The 14422-nt window shown below is 49.3% G+C and overlaps 1 protein-coding gene across 1 annotated transcript; it reads left to right on the top strand.

Moving 5' to 3' along the window:
* The first annotated feature begins 278 nt into the window (after positions 1–278).
* Paox (polyamine oxidase) lies at positions 279–11010 on the top strand. Its single transcript, XM_042702151.1, has 7 exons — positions 279–488; positions 901–1387; positions 1971–2170; positions 4161–4413; positions 8148–8260; positions 8666–8823; positions 10654–11010. The coding sequence occupies exons 1-7, from the start codon at positions 305–307 to the stop codon at positions 10795–10797; spliced, it is 1539 nt and encodes a 512-aa protein (XP_042558085.1). The 5' UTR covers positions 279–304; the 3' UTR covers positions 10798–11010.
* Positions 11011–14422: the final 3412 nt, after the last annotated feature.

The following is a 14422-nucleotide window of genomic DNA, read 5'->3' on the forward strand; positions in this document are numbered from 1 at the left end:
TGGGACCACGGCCTTTGCCACGCTCCCAAGCCAGCCTCACCTGCTGGCCCCGCCCCGCCCACTTTAGCCCCCGCCCCTGAACTCTCGCCCGGCCCCGCCGGCCCCGCCCCGGCCTCTCTAGGCCCCGCCCCTGCATCAGGCTCCGCCCCCGGAACTCTCTAGGCCCCTCCCCTGCATCAGGCCCCTCCCCCGGAACTCTCTAGGCCCCTCCGCTGCCAAAGGCCCCGCCCTGCCCGCGGCTCCTGCGGGCCTCGCCGCGCCGGGCCGCGCCGCACGCCGGGAGCGCACCTTGACGTGGGGCGGCATGGAGGTCCCGGGTGGCGGCGGCGCGGAGGCTGCGGGCCGCCGGCGGGTGCTGGTGGTGGGAGGCGGCATCGCGGGCCTGGGCGCGGCGCAGCGGCTCTGCCGCCACCCCGCCGTCCGCGACTTACGGGTGCTGGAGGCCACGGCCCGCGCCGGGGGCCGCATCCGTTCAGAGCGCAGCTTCGGTAACCGCCCCGGGCCCTGCGCCGACCTCTTCGACCCCGTCCCGAGCCACCGAGCTCCGCCGAGCCCCGCTGGTCTCGGCCGTCCGGTCCTCAGGGCCCCGGCGGCGCCCTGGGCTGCCCTGCCGCTCCGCCCCGGGACCGGCGGCCGCGGCCCCGGCGGCGCCCTGGGCTGCCCTGCCGCTCCGCCCCGCCCCGGGCCCGCGGCCCCGGCGGCGCCCTCGGCTGCCCTGCCGCTCCGCCCCGCCCCGGGCCCGCGGCCCCGGCGGCGCCCTCGGCTGCCCTGCCGCTCCGCCCCGGGACCGGCGGCCGCGGGCGGGCGGGGAGGGCGGGGGTGGGGCTGTTACGGGGGGCAGTCCTCGGGAGGCCCCCCCTCGTGCCAGGGGTCCCCAGGTGGCGACTCTGTACCCTCCAGGTGGCGTGGTGGAGCTGGGCGCGCACTGGATCCACGGGCCCTCCCGGGGCAACCCTGTCTTCCAGCTGGCTGCCGAGTTCGGGCTCCTGGGGGAGAAGGAGCTGTCGGAGGAGAACCAGCTGGTGGAGACGGGGGGCCACGTGGGCCTGCCCTCCGAGATCTGCACCAGCTCCGGGAGGAGGGTGAGCATGGAGCTGGTGGCCGAGCTGGCCAGTCTGTTCTATGGGCTGATAGACCAGACCCGAGAATTCCTGCATGCCACTGAGACTCCAGTGCCCAGCGTCGGCGAGTTCCTCAAGAAGGAGATCAGCCAGCAGATGGCCAGCTGGACGGGGGATGCGGAGACCAAGAAGCTCAAGTTAGCCGTCCTGAATTCCTTCTTCAATGTGGAGTGTTGCGTGAGCGGCACCCACAGTATGGACCTGGTGGCCCTGGCCCCCTTTGGGGAGTACATCGCGCTGCCAGGGTTGGACTGCACCTTCTCTCGGTACAGGACTAAGGCACCCCTGCCTGCAGGGTCCTCCATAGACCTAAGGCTGAAGGGCTGGGGCTTTGGGGGTGGGGGTGGGGGGTGGTCATGAAGGGACAAGAGGCTATGTCCACTTTATTTAGAGAAATCAGTTTACTTTTCCCTGACTTTGCTCGTTTTAAGACAAAAAGTTGTGAGGAAAGATGTCCTGAAGTGTGTCTCCTGGGGTCTGGTGGCTGCCCCCTGCCAGACACAGCAAGGCCCTCTGCAGCCTGTTCCTAGACTCCTGTCTGTCTGTCTGTCTTTTGAAGTTTAGGCATTGTATGAACCCAGACTCTGGCTTGGGTAATGAGGGAGCTCTGGTTCTCTCTGGTTTATGTTTGTAGGTTGTGTTCATTAGCTTGTTTAATTTCCCCATCAGCCTGGTGAAGGTGGGTATTAGCATTCCTGTGGTTTAGGGGGAAAACCATAGGTTACTTGCCGTTCTAAGCCTGTTCCACACCTGCTCTTCCTGGTGGGAGTTATGCTCCCTTTGGTGTGGGTGGGACCTGTCTTCGCTTTCAGGGCCTAGTTCTCTAACTTCGACATCTGTCTTTTCTAGCGGCTATCAGGGACTCACGGACCGCATAATGGCCTCCTTGCCCAAGGACACAGTGGTCTTTCATAAGCCGGTGAAGACGCTTCACTGGAACGGATCGTTTCAGGAGGCAGCGTTTCCTGGGGAGACCTTCCCAGTGTTGGTGGAGTGCGAAGATGGTGCCTGCTTCCCGGCCCATCATGTCATCATCACTGTGCCTCTAGGTAGAGTCCACTCCTTCTGATTAGGCTTCCAGTCCACAGCTCCATCCTAGCTGTTGCTGGCCTCTGGCTCTCTTTACCTAGCCTCCATTGGCTCTAGTCTGCTGAGCTCATGTCTTCATTCTAATGATTCTCAGCTATATGGAACCATTCATATGTTTTGTAGCAATTGCATGCTTTGGAAATAATAGTTCACAGTGAGAGAAGATTCAAGTAAGCATTTGCTTTGCTGTTGAAGGAAATTGGAAAGGGTTTAATGTGGTTGGCTGTTCGAGGGACATGTAAGGGCAGGAGGAACCTGGTGTCCAGGTAGGTCTTATGGTGGTCTGTGGGAAGAGCCAGATATATAATTCTACCTCATTCAGTTCTGGTGCTTTGTAAGTTCTTGAGTAGAAGTTGTTTGGCATTTTTATTTATTTGTTGCACACTAGGAAAGCTCTCTGACACTAATGCACGCTCCATGCCCCTTGTTTGGCTACTGACAGGAGATGGTAGAAATCCCTCCCCACAGGACACTCCCCCAGTGACCTGGGCCCCCCCAAGGACGCCCCCCCATGGACCCACGTCCTCCATCACCACCTCTCAGTAGAGTCAAAATGTGAATCTGTCAGTACATTCAACTACTGAGGGATAATTGAACGGGTTAATTAATGCTTTAGGTCAGAGCCCCAAGATCTGATTGACTTTCAATATACTGTCACAGACACCCCCAGAAGTCTGCTTAGATAATCTTGTTATCAATCCAGTCAAGTTGACAATCAACATCAACTATTATGAGGAACATAGAACTGCCACTGTCACAAAAAAAGTCAACTCGTTGGAAAAAGTAGAGGAAATGTTGGAGAAAACAATAAGTCTTAAACAGAAGGCAACCAGAGAAAGCAAAGTAAAAGCCTTGTCAACATGCAAATTTCAAAATACCCCTCTTCAGAATTCAAAGAGTTATATGCATAATTTGCTGTTGTAGATACAGAATTTGTGTTTACCTTGAATGATGTAATAAATAAAGGCCCGTGGTGATTTACAACCATTGCTTAACCTACTATTTTTAAACGGGGAACTCTTTGGAGCAAGGGTTGCATCTGTATTGGTTCTTTCTGGAGCTGGAAATACAGTAAGTTTTCGGTAAATATCTGCCAGTTATTCATGAAAAAAGCAAGGCCTTTTTTTTTAGTTGATGTGAGACTTGTGAACTTTCTGTCCAGGCTAGCCTCAAGCCAAACCATGCTCTTCCTGGTTTAGTCTCCAAAGCAGTTTAGGATTGCAGGCATGATTTTGACCCATGGAGACTTCTTTTTCTCGGTTGTGGGGCTTGAACTCTGGGATTGGACCCTGTCCTTGTGCTCTTCAGCTCAAGGTGAGTGCTCTACCGCTTGAGCCACAGCACCACTTCTGGTTTTCTAGTGGTTTATTGGAGATAAGAATCTCATGGACTTTCCTGCCTGGGCTGGCTTTGAACCGCAGTCCTCAGATCTCAGCCTCCTGAGTAGCTAGGATTACAGGCGTGAGCCACCGGTGCCCGGCTCCCATGGAGACTTTTATGTAGGTCTTGGTGGGCTGAGAGGGTAGCTCAGTGGTAGAGGTATATTTGCATGTACCATGTCCCAGGATACTTCCTCAGGAACACATAGAAAGAAAATATCTTCTGGATGAAGTTTGGGCAGTGTGAAGGTCAGGAGTGATCTGTGTCTACAGGGACTCGCTATTCCTGAGTTACCAGCAGTGGCCACTGGTCTTGTTTTCCTCCACAGTGGTTTTGGTCACTATAGTCCCAGCAACTAGGTTCATCCCCAGAGTCTTGAATGAGTTTCTGGCATGTTAAGTGTTTTCACATTTCTCTCTCTGATTTTCTGAGTGAAATCAGGTGGGCTTCTCTTGGTGTGAGTCTAGTTTTAAACCTATCTAGGGCTGGAGGCATGACACTAGGTCCTGAGTAGTAACACACACACACTCACTACCTATCTAAAAACCTATGTCTTATTTTGCTTTCCAGGTTTTCTCAAAGCACATCAAGATATCTTCTTTGAGCCACCACTGCCTACCGAAAAGGTAGAAGCTATCAGGAAAATAGGTTTTGGAACCAATAACAAAATTTTCCTGGAGTTCAAGGAACCCTTCTGGGAACCAGACTGCCAGTTCATCCAAGTGGTGTGGGAGGACACATCGCCCCTGGAGGACATGACCCCCACACTGCAGGATTCCTGGTTCAAGAAGCTCATTGGCTTTGTGGTCCTGCCTGCCTTTGAGTACGTATGTGTCCAGGGTCTCTGAAGAAGCCTCTGGCCAGCTCACTAATTGCAGTTGGCTTGCATCTAGAGTGTATCACTCTGAGGGCCCATGAGTCCCCAAGGTACTGGCAACAGACACCCTGCCAGGGAAAGATGGATGCCTGCTGTGGTCAAGTTGCCAGCATGTCACAGGCCCAGAATATGTGGCGAACTTGAAGGGATGTGCAACCCAGGAAAAAGTACATACTGGCATTTGAAAGAATCTGGGCACACCTGGGGCATACTAAAAGAGGAGCCAGGGCTGGGGATGTGCCTTAGCACTAGAGTGCTTGCCTAGCACGCATGAAGCCCTGGGTTCCGTTCCTCAGTACCACATACAGAAAAAGCTGGAAGTAGTGCTGTGGCTCAAGTGATAGAGCACCAGCCATGACAACAAAAGCTCAGGAGCAGTGCCAGGTCCAGGACCAGCAAAAAGATAAAGGACTAGGAATCTGTGTGGACAGGAGAGCACTCATACACATGGAGGAAAGGATCCCACCTGTCCCCTAACTTTCAGGACTTTGTAAACAGGCTGAGGTTGCCTGTGGACAGTGGGAAGAGTGACTACTAAGCTGCTTGCCTGGATCAGCAGCCTGGGCCTTGTTCCTGAGGATGTGTAACTTATCAAGAGGCTGTCCCTAGCTGAGTCAGTGACTCAGACTGGTGGTTAGGGTCCGTTGTCCAGGGCTGGGTGAGTGACTCACACAGTTCAGGGTCCCTTGTCCACAGCTGGGTCTGTGACCCATACTTGTAGTTCAGGGTCTCTTTTTAAAATGATTTAAAATGATTTTTTTTTTTTTTTTGCCAGTCCTGGGGCTTGAACTCAGGGGTTGGTCACTGTCCCTGAGCTGGTTTTGCTCAAGGCTAGCACTCTACTACTTGAGCAATAGCGCCCTACCGGCTTTTTCTGTTTATATGGTACTAAGGAGTCGAACCCAGGGCTTCATGCATACCAAGCAAGCACTGTACGGCTGAGCTACATTCCCAGCCCAATGATTAGAATCTTAAAGAGTTTTTGTTTATGTGGATTATGTTTACGTATTTACCTCATGAGAAATTGAAACAAATTTATTTCCTATTTAAGACAACAACAATAAACCTTTTCCATGATAAGCATAAATAACATTTCATAAATGAAAAAAATAACCACATTATCTCAACTTTGATGAAAGCCATGTGCCAGTGACTCATGGTTGTACTCTTAGCTCCTAAGGAAGCTAAGATCTAAGGATTGCAGTTTGAAGCCAGCTTGAGCAGGAAAGTCCATGAAACTCTTTGTTTCCAGGTAACCTTCAAGAAGTCCGAAGTGGAGCTGTGACTGAAGTTGTAGAGTGTTGGTCCTGAACAAAAATGCCCAGGATAGCCAGGTGCTGGTGGCTCAGACCTATAATCCTAACTATTCAGAAAGCTGAAATCTGAAGATTGCAGTTTGAAGTCAGCTTGGGCAGAAAAGTCTCTGTGAGCCTCTTATCTCCAATTAACCACTCAAAAACCAGAAGTGGTGCTGGGGTTTAAGTGGTAGAGTGCTAGCCTTGAGCAAAGAGAGGCCCTGAGTTCAAGTCCCACAAGGGACAAAAAAAAAATACTCAGGTACAGAACCCAAACACTGAGTTCAAGCCCCAGGACTGGCATGAAAATAGAGGAGAGAGTAGTAGAGATTGGTCTTTTTTGCAAGTCTCTGGCGTTTGGCTTGTGGAAGACCTAAGATTCTTAGCTGCTTCTGCATTCCTTTTGTTTTAGTTTTATCCTGGAGCAAAGATGAGTCCAGATCTGCGGAGGTACGAAGTGGAAGGAAGGGACTAATGTTCAAATAGCTTTTCAGTAGTTCAAGATGGGGTAGTTCTGAGAGGCTGGTCGGATGTGGAGCCCGTGCAGTATCAAGGGACTCTTTATTCCCCGGAAGTCCTATCTGATTTTTTGTTGTTGTTGTTGGTTGTGGGACCTGAAGTCTGGGCCTGGGCACTGTCTCTCAGTTCTTCAGCTCAAGGCTAACACTCTACCACTTGAGCCACAGCGCCACGCTTATGTGGTGTTGAGGAATCGAACCCAGAGCCTCATGCATGCAAGGCAAGCACCCTACCACTGAGCCACCCCTATCTGATTTTTGATCTTTGTGGAACATCAATTCATATAGTCGTTTAGATGTATTCATGTTCCATTATTTGTCAAAAAAAACTCTTTTTTTTGTAATGCTGTTTGGTGGCACATAAAACTGTGCTAACATTCTTGTTTTGGTTGGGAGCTTAAATTTCACTAGAACAGGCTGTTTTTCATTCATTGTTTTACTGTGACAACCACATTTTGATTCTTTCTTTCTTTCCTTGGCCAGTCCTGCGGCTTGAACTCAGGGCCTGGGCACTGTCCGTGAGCTGCTGCTGCTTCTTCTTCTTTTTTTTTTTTTTGGTCTTGGGCCTGAACTCTGGGCCTGGGCGCTGTCCCTAAGCTCTTCAGCTCAAGGCTAGCGCTCTACCACTTGAGCCATAGCACCACTTCCAGCTTTTTCTGCTTATGTGGTGCTGAGGAATCGAACCCAGGGCCTCATGTATGCAAGGCAAGCACTCTACCACTGTGTCACCTTCCCAGCCCCCTGAGCTTCTGTTGCTCAAGGCTAGCACTCTACTGCTTGAGTCACAGTGCCACTTTGGCTTTTTCTGTGTATGTGGTACTGAGGAATCAAACCCAGGCTTCATGCATGCTAGGCAAGCGGTCTACATTAAACCACATTCCCAGCCCTGTTTTGCTTATTTCGGAGAGGCATCTGACTCAGCAGCTACCCTTTCAGGTACAGAGATGCTCATCAAGAAAGTGGTGTGGTGGTCGTCTGGTGCTCAGTGTCACACAGGATGTGCATGCCGCACATGCAAAGTGCTTTATGCCCCTTTTCATTTCTTCACAAGGTTAATAAAATTAGAACTTGTACTGCTTCATTAAGGACCTTCTCAAGTAATACTGGTTCTTTTTGTTGCTGGTCCTGGGGCTTGGACTCTGCCTAAGCACTATCCCTGAGCTGTTTTTTTTGATTGAGGCTAGAGCTCTATCACTTGCTACAGGACCACTTCCAGCTTTTTCTAGGCTAATTGAAGATAAGAGATCATGGACTTCCTTGCTAAGGCTAGCTAGCTTTGAACTGCCATCCTCAGATTTCAGCCTCCTGTGTAGATGGCTAAGATTACAGGTGTGAGCCACTATCACCTGACAGGACTGACAGTTTTAAGTTGTACGTGCATGGTGGTGAAGACACAGAGCTTGCTGTGATTTGGGGGTGACTTTGTTCTGTGGGAACAGTTTTCCCACCTCTGCCCTTACATGTGAATTTGATACCATCTTAGACTTGTGAAAACAGTCTTATCTTGGGAAAGCTCATTGGGTTCTTGTGGAGAGATGGCAGGTCTGGATGGCTGTAGCTTTGTTGTTGTTTTTTTAAAAATCTTAAGTAGTTTTACAGAAGAGTTTGAATTCAGCAAGTCAGATTATGAGTGCAGTGACTCTTGCCCAGTGTCAACCCTTCCATCGTTCCCCCCCATCTTTCCCAATCCCATTCATACCCGAAAGTTGTGTAGTTCCATTTTTACATATGTGTAGTGAGTATAAAGAATGAATTTACTTGCCTTTCCTCTCTCCACCTAACAAGACGTGTTTCAGCTTCCTGGCATTCATTTTGTTAAACTGCCGGTTGGTTGTGTAACTCATCATGACAGTCCCTCTCTGTGCAGGTCTGTGCATGTGCTCTGTGGGTTCATCGCTGGTCTAGAGTCTGAGTATATGGAGACTCTGTCAGATGAAGAAGTGCTTTTGTCTTTAACCCAAGTCCTCCGGAAAGTAACAGGTAATAATCACCGTCTATGCTTTACAGTTCCTGTTGGAAGTAAACTTCATGGAACAGAGGCTAAAATTCTTCTCTGTACATCTGTCTCTATCTCTAGAACAACCTACCTCATGGTGGATACAATAGCAGTTTGCGAACACTTTCTAGTTGCTTTCTAAAATGAATGCTGCTGTCCCTCACCAGATCCTTTCAGGCCAGCAGTCTGTATCTTAGAAATACTGGACGGCAGCCAAGAGTTGGCTTGGCAGAGGAGCTTGTGGTATTCATTGCCTATCCTGTGCGGTGCTAGGCAGCAGTTGGACGGGAGGCCTCTTAGAACACAGTGGCTCAGTTATCTTCCCAGCCAGTTTGATTGCAGACATGAAGGTGAGAATTCCGGGCTAATGTTCTCTCTCTGTGGTTTAGGGAATCCACAGCTGCCTGCACCCGAGAGCGTGTTGAGGTCTTGCTGGCACAGTGCCCCGTACACCTGCGGCTCTTACAGCTATGTGGCTGTGGGCAGTAACGGGGGTGACATAGACCTGCTGGCCCAGCCCCTCCCTGTGGATAATCCCAGCACCCAGGTAAGGTGGCCAGCCCTGCTCTTGGAAGGCTATGGGACCCTTCCAGACTCAGAATCATTTTCTTTTTAAAATTAAGAGTAATTAAGAAATGCATTACTCATATTGGTACTGGGGTTTGAACTGGGCCTTGTACCATCCCCATACCTTTTTTGCGTTAGAGTTCTTGTTTGTTTGTGTCAGTGGATTGGAATTAAGGGCCTTAAGCGTGGTAGGGAGGTGCTCTACCACTGGTAGCACATCATTACCACTTTATACATTTGTGAAATATAACAATAGGGTCTTGCTCTCTTACTCAGGCTGCCTAGTTATGCCTCCCGAATAGCTGGAATGAGGCATGTACTACCGTGGTTGAGACCAGGTCTTGAGAACTTTTTGCCCAGGCTTGCCTTGAACTGTGACCCCTCTGATCTCTGCCTTCTGAATAGCTAGGATTACAGGTGTGAGCCACACCCAGCTTGCTTTACTTGTTTTTTGATAGGGTCTTGCTTTATACAAGCTTGACCTTGATCTTCTGTTTTGTGCTTCATGTATAGCTGGAATAACAGGCGTACATCACCATCTTGTCCAGCTTTTATTGGTTGAAATGGTGGTTTCTTGAACTTTTTTTTTTTTTTTGCCAAGGTTAGCTTCAAACTATCATTCTGATTTTTTTTTTTTTTTTTGGTTGGTCATGGGGCTTGAACTCTGGGCTTGAATGCTGTCCCTCAGCTATTCAGCTCAATGCTGTACCACTTCCGGTTTTCTGAGTGGTTTATTGGAGATGAGTCTAATGGACTTTCTTGCCCAGGCTGGCTTTGAACCGAGATCCTCAGATCTCAGCTTCCTGAGTAGCTAGGATTACAGGCATGAGCCACCGGCGGCTGGCTGATCTGTTTCTTGAGTAGTTAGGATTGTTGGTATAGACCACTGTGACCAATTACATATAAGCTTAGCTTAGAATCAGAGTGCTGGCTAACAAAACAAAACAGACTTTTTCTACCTGATTTACTTTCACTTTTTTTTTTTAAATAAAAAACTTTATTACCACTTAAGAATTTTTTTTTTATTTTATTGTGGTTGGGTGTGGTGGCTTTTGTCTGTAGCAGTTACTTGGGAGGTGAAGATCTGGAGGCTTTCAGTTTAAGGCCAGGCAAAAAGTTGTCAGAGCCAGGCGATGGTGGCTTACGCCTGTAATCCTAGCTACTCAGGAGGCTGGGGTCTGAGGATCTCCGTTGAAGAGCTCAAGGATAGCACCCAGGCCCAGAGTTCAAGCCCCAAGACCGAGAAACTTAATTAGTAAGTGAAAATAAAGCTGGGAGCTTCATTTTTGCCTTGTACGGCCCAAGAGCGTTTAATGTGGACTCATCTAAAGCAGCAGGAGGGAGCTGCTGTGCCCTGCCTCAGGAGGCTCCCCTGGTTTCTTCCTGATTGCTACTGAACGTGTCACACGTGCAGATACTCCAGTATGAATCTCTAAAAGATAAGAACACTGTCAAGAGCATATGAGTATATTAATGCCACACTCAATCAAGAGCCACTCCTCAGTGTAGAGATGTTTAAATGTTTGGTCTTCAGACGTCTTGTCTCAATACTGATATTATTGATGTCTGGCCACAGTGCAGGTTTAGCCTTCTTCTGCTCTGCCCACCCTGGCTCTCCAGTCTCCTCCTACCTCCCCACAGCACTTGAGCGACTACATGATGACCCTCCCAGGTGCCGCAGGGCAGTGGTGTCGCGCCCCAGCCCCCCACTTGTAGATTCCAATGAGTGATTGTACAAGGCTCTGCTTCCTGGGTTTCTCTGGAGCAGTCCCTGGTACCTGCCCATCCTAATCCTGACTTTTTTTTGCAGCTTCAGATGCTGTTTGCTGGGGAAGCCACACATCGAACCTTCTATTCCACAACACATGGGGCCTTGCTATCTGGCTGGAGGGAGGCTGACCGACTAATTGGCCTGTGGGACTCACAGGTGCAGCAGCCCCGGCCCAGGCTCTGATCTTGGCTTTGCTGTTCTGCTTCTCTGTGTGGGCAGACTTGGATCCTCCTTCCCTCTGACAGGTGATTTTCGGGATCTTACAGCCTTCCTTTTGTGTAACTGGTTACCATCTTGTTTCTCACATCTGTCTCAGGAGTCTGGCTTGGGCAGCACATGACTACACAGGATGCTGCTGCTAGCAGTGATGCTACATACATAAAACAGTTAAGGCCAGCTTTGTGTCCAGAGTGCTCCTTACACCTTAGAGCTGAAGCCTCTGTAGCCTGTGTTCTTTTTCTGTCCCAGGACAGATTGGGGCTCCTGTGTCTCTGATCCCTAACTCTCAGCACCTACCCCACATTCCTGGATTCCCTGACCTTGGGTTTTACAGTTGTTCCTCTTCCCCAACTCCCATTGCTGGTGTTCAGCACCACAGTATTGTTGATGAACCTACCTTGGACATTACATGCATTGGGGGCGGGGTGAGGTGGAGTTCTGGGGAGGTCGGCATGGGTTCCTGTCCTGACCAGGACCACACTGCTCTCTTGGGGTGATGAGGCCCCCTGGCACAAGGGCCAGGGGTTCCCAGCACCGACCCCACAGAGGCTTTCCCACCTCAGAGGCCAGCCAGGGTCCTTCACTTACAAACCACCATCTTGCTCTGAGAACACCTTAGCAATAAGCCATTCCATTTCCCAGCAGTCACCACAATCATCTACATGTCCTTTCCATAGTCATTACAATAACCTTGTGCATAAAAGTGCCTAAGACTGGGAGCTTAGAGACATTTGGTTTCTTGGACAAGATACCTGTCCTTAGTTGTCTTTAGTTGATCATTCTATGATCAATTTTGCTTTAATACAATCTGTCTCTCATTTAAACAATCTATTAGACTCTTCTGTTTGTCCTTCCCAAATTCTTTCTTGGGTGAGAAAAAGGACTTGCCATCTGTCTCTCTGACATTAGGACTATGGAAGAATTTAGCTTTTATTTTTTTTTTGGTCAGTCATGGGGCCTGAACTCTGGGCCTGGGCCCTGTCCCTCAGCTCTTCAGCTCAAGGCTAGCGCTCTACCACTTGAGCCACAGCGTCACTTCCAGCTTTTTCTGCTTATGTGGTGCTAAGGAATCGAACCCAGGGCCTCATGCATACAAGGCAAGCACTCTACCACTGAGCCACCTTCCCAGCCCCAAGATCTTTATTATTGACATTTAGTTTCATTAGTCTACTGGCCTTGAGGCATTTCAGTTTTCAGTAACTTACACTGTCAGGAGAAACAGGCCCTAGGAGAGGAGAGTTCTGGTGGGTAGGGTACGGTGGCTTTGTCTTTCTCATGAGCGAAACCCCTAAAACCCAGAAAGGCTTAGAAGTGAATATAAGTGGTTAATGCATCAGAACCACAGTGATCTGAGCAAAGGATGACTTAGGGAGGTTGTTGCAAAGATCTGGTCCTGGTGGATATGTTCCACACATTCTTGTGCTTTGTACAATCTAAAATTGGAGCACTATCCCAATAGTGGGTAATAGAATATGCAGGCAAAGGAAAATAGTAGATAAAGATGCTTTTACCTTGAAAAGAATGGCTTTTTTTTAATAAGAAGTGACTGTATATCCCAGGAGAGGGATGTGGGACAGGCAGTTCATGAGAGGAAGCCTGAGTATGTAACTAGGGACAGCACATCTCAAAATGTGAGGCGGTCAGTTTGGACAAGTTCAGGTTGCTCCAAAGTTGGCAAGACTTGGGTGTTCTTACCCAAGAGGTGGGAGGTGAGCCTTTAGTCTTCCTGTGGTCCCTCCCAAGTGGTTAGGTCCCGCACAGTGGTTGCCATGTGGGAGACCTCAATATGAGGCATTATTTAATGTTAGCCAGAATGTGGTTCATGGGAAGCTCTGTGGCTCCTGAAGCCGAAACGATTTAGGGCCAAATTCTATGAGTTTCTTTGTTTTATTTTTGTTTGTTTTTTCATTTTAGCCACTGGTATGACTACTAGACAGTGAATGGAAGAGAGGTCATATGATATGGCAGCCATGGGAGACGGCAGCTCAATCTACCTTTCAGCTGTCTTCAGCTGCGTTTTAGGCTGTAGACACTGGCCTGAGGTCATAGAGAGCATGGGGCAGGGATGAGAAAGGAGTGCATGGCTGAAGCAGTCACACCTTCCTGGGGTCCGCAGAGGTGAGCCGAGGTGGTGCCACGTGGTCTCGCCAGCTAGTCTCAAGTCGGCTTCTGGCTGCCTCAACCTGTTTCCACAGGGGACAAGGCAATAAAGGAGATTGGACCATATAATTGAGGTTTGGGGTACCGGGTTATCTGTAGCTTTCTGCCAGCTTTCAGATCCCAAAGTTCTATTAACCAAAGTTTTTATTGCATTTTATACAGGGAAATATGTGCTGAAAGTAAGGTATTATAAGCATCAACAAGTGACAATATTTTATATACAAGTTGTAGATGACTTCCTCATAATTTATAATTTGCATAAACCTTTGTCTACCCCCAGGCTCCTAGGCAGTTTAGGGTCAAATTAGCCTACACTCCGGATAGAAAACTGAATTCCTGTTAAGACCGGACTGATTGACCTTTCCAGGAAGCTTTCAGCATTCTGAGAGTTAATTCGGGAGAAGGCCTTCCAGACTCCCAGTCCTTTTGGGTGCAGCTCAGCTTTCTGGGCTCTCACAGTTCTGAAGACATTGTTACAACTGTCATTAGAAGGGAGCACTAGCAAGTCTGTCACTGTTACCCTAGGTGTCTAACTAGGACTTTTGGTTCTCTATGGGCCAGTTTCACCTTTTGTTAATATGACAGGAAGATAAGAAAGATGCCTTTGGCTCAGGGGAAGTTTGCTTTTTGTCACCAGATGCTTTTCTATGGCAAACCCTTTTTCTGGATCCTTTGGAGAGAGTGGCTCAGATCAGGGCACAGATGTGAAGTGTTTTTTATCCTACCTTTAGTTAATTCATAGGCCCAGAAAAAGATTTTAAGTTGTCTCTTACACATGGAAATTTGTTTTTTGTCGGTTGTGGGGCTTGAACTCTAGGCCTGGGCGCTGTCCCTCAGCTCTTCATCGCAAGGCGAGCACCCTACCACTTGAGCCACAGCACCACTTCCGGCTTTTGTCTGCTTATGTAGTGCTCAGGAATCGAACCCAGGGTCTCATGCATGCAAGGCAAGTGCTCTACCACTGAGCCACCTTCCCAGCCCCATAAATTTCATTACATTTTCACTCAGGATATATTTAAAGGAGAAGTTTGGTGTGTGTTCTGGAGCTTGAACTCAGGGCCTGGGTGCTGTCCCTCACACCTTCACTTCTGGCTTTTTTTTTTTTTTGGTCGGTCGTGGGGCTTGAACTCTGCCTGGGCGCTGTCCCCTGCCTGGGTGCTGTCCCTCAGTTCTTCAGCTCAAGGCTAGTGTTCTACCACTTGAGCCACAGCGCCACTTCCGGCTTTTTTCATGTTGCTTATGTGGTGCTGAGGAATCGAACCCAGGGCCTCATGCATGCAAGGCAAGCGCTCTACCACTGGAGATGAGTCTTAGAGTTTTAAGGACGTTCTTGCCTGGGCTGGCTGCAAATTATGATCTCAGATCTCAGTCCCCTGAATAACTAGATAAGCTGTGGCATTTTGTGATCTATATTTACTTGTGGAGGTGG

Source organism: Dipodomys spectabilis, unplaced genomic scaffold, assembly GCF_019054845.1.
Source record: "Dipodomys spectabilis isolate Male_0828 unplaced genomic scaffold, ASM1905484v1 ptg000313l, whole genome shotgun sequence".
Lineage (NCBI taxonomy): Eukaryota > Metazoa > Chordata > Mammalia > Rodentia > Heteromyidae > Dipodomys > Dipodomys spectabilis.

Bases quoted from the DNA above. Each gene is read 5' to 3' on its own strand.
- Paox (XM_042702151.1), top strand. From the start codon at position 305: ATGGAGGTCCCGGGTGGCGGCGGCGCGGAGGCTGCGGGCCGCCGGCGG. The intron at 8,261-8,665 runs GTAATAATCACC...TCTGTGGTTTAG, and splicing joins AGTCCTCCGGAAAGTAACAG to GGAATCCACAGCTGCCTGCA. The intron at 8,824-10,653 runs GTAAGGTGGCCA...TTTTTTTTGCAG, and splicing joins TGGATAATCCCAGCACCCAG to CTTCAGATGCTGTTTGCTGG.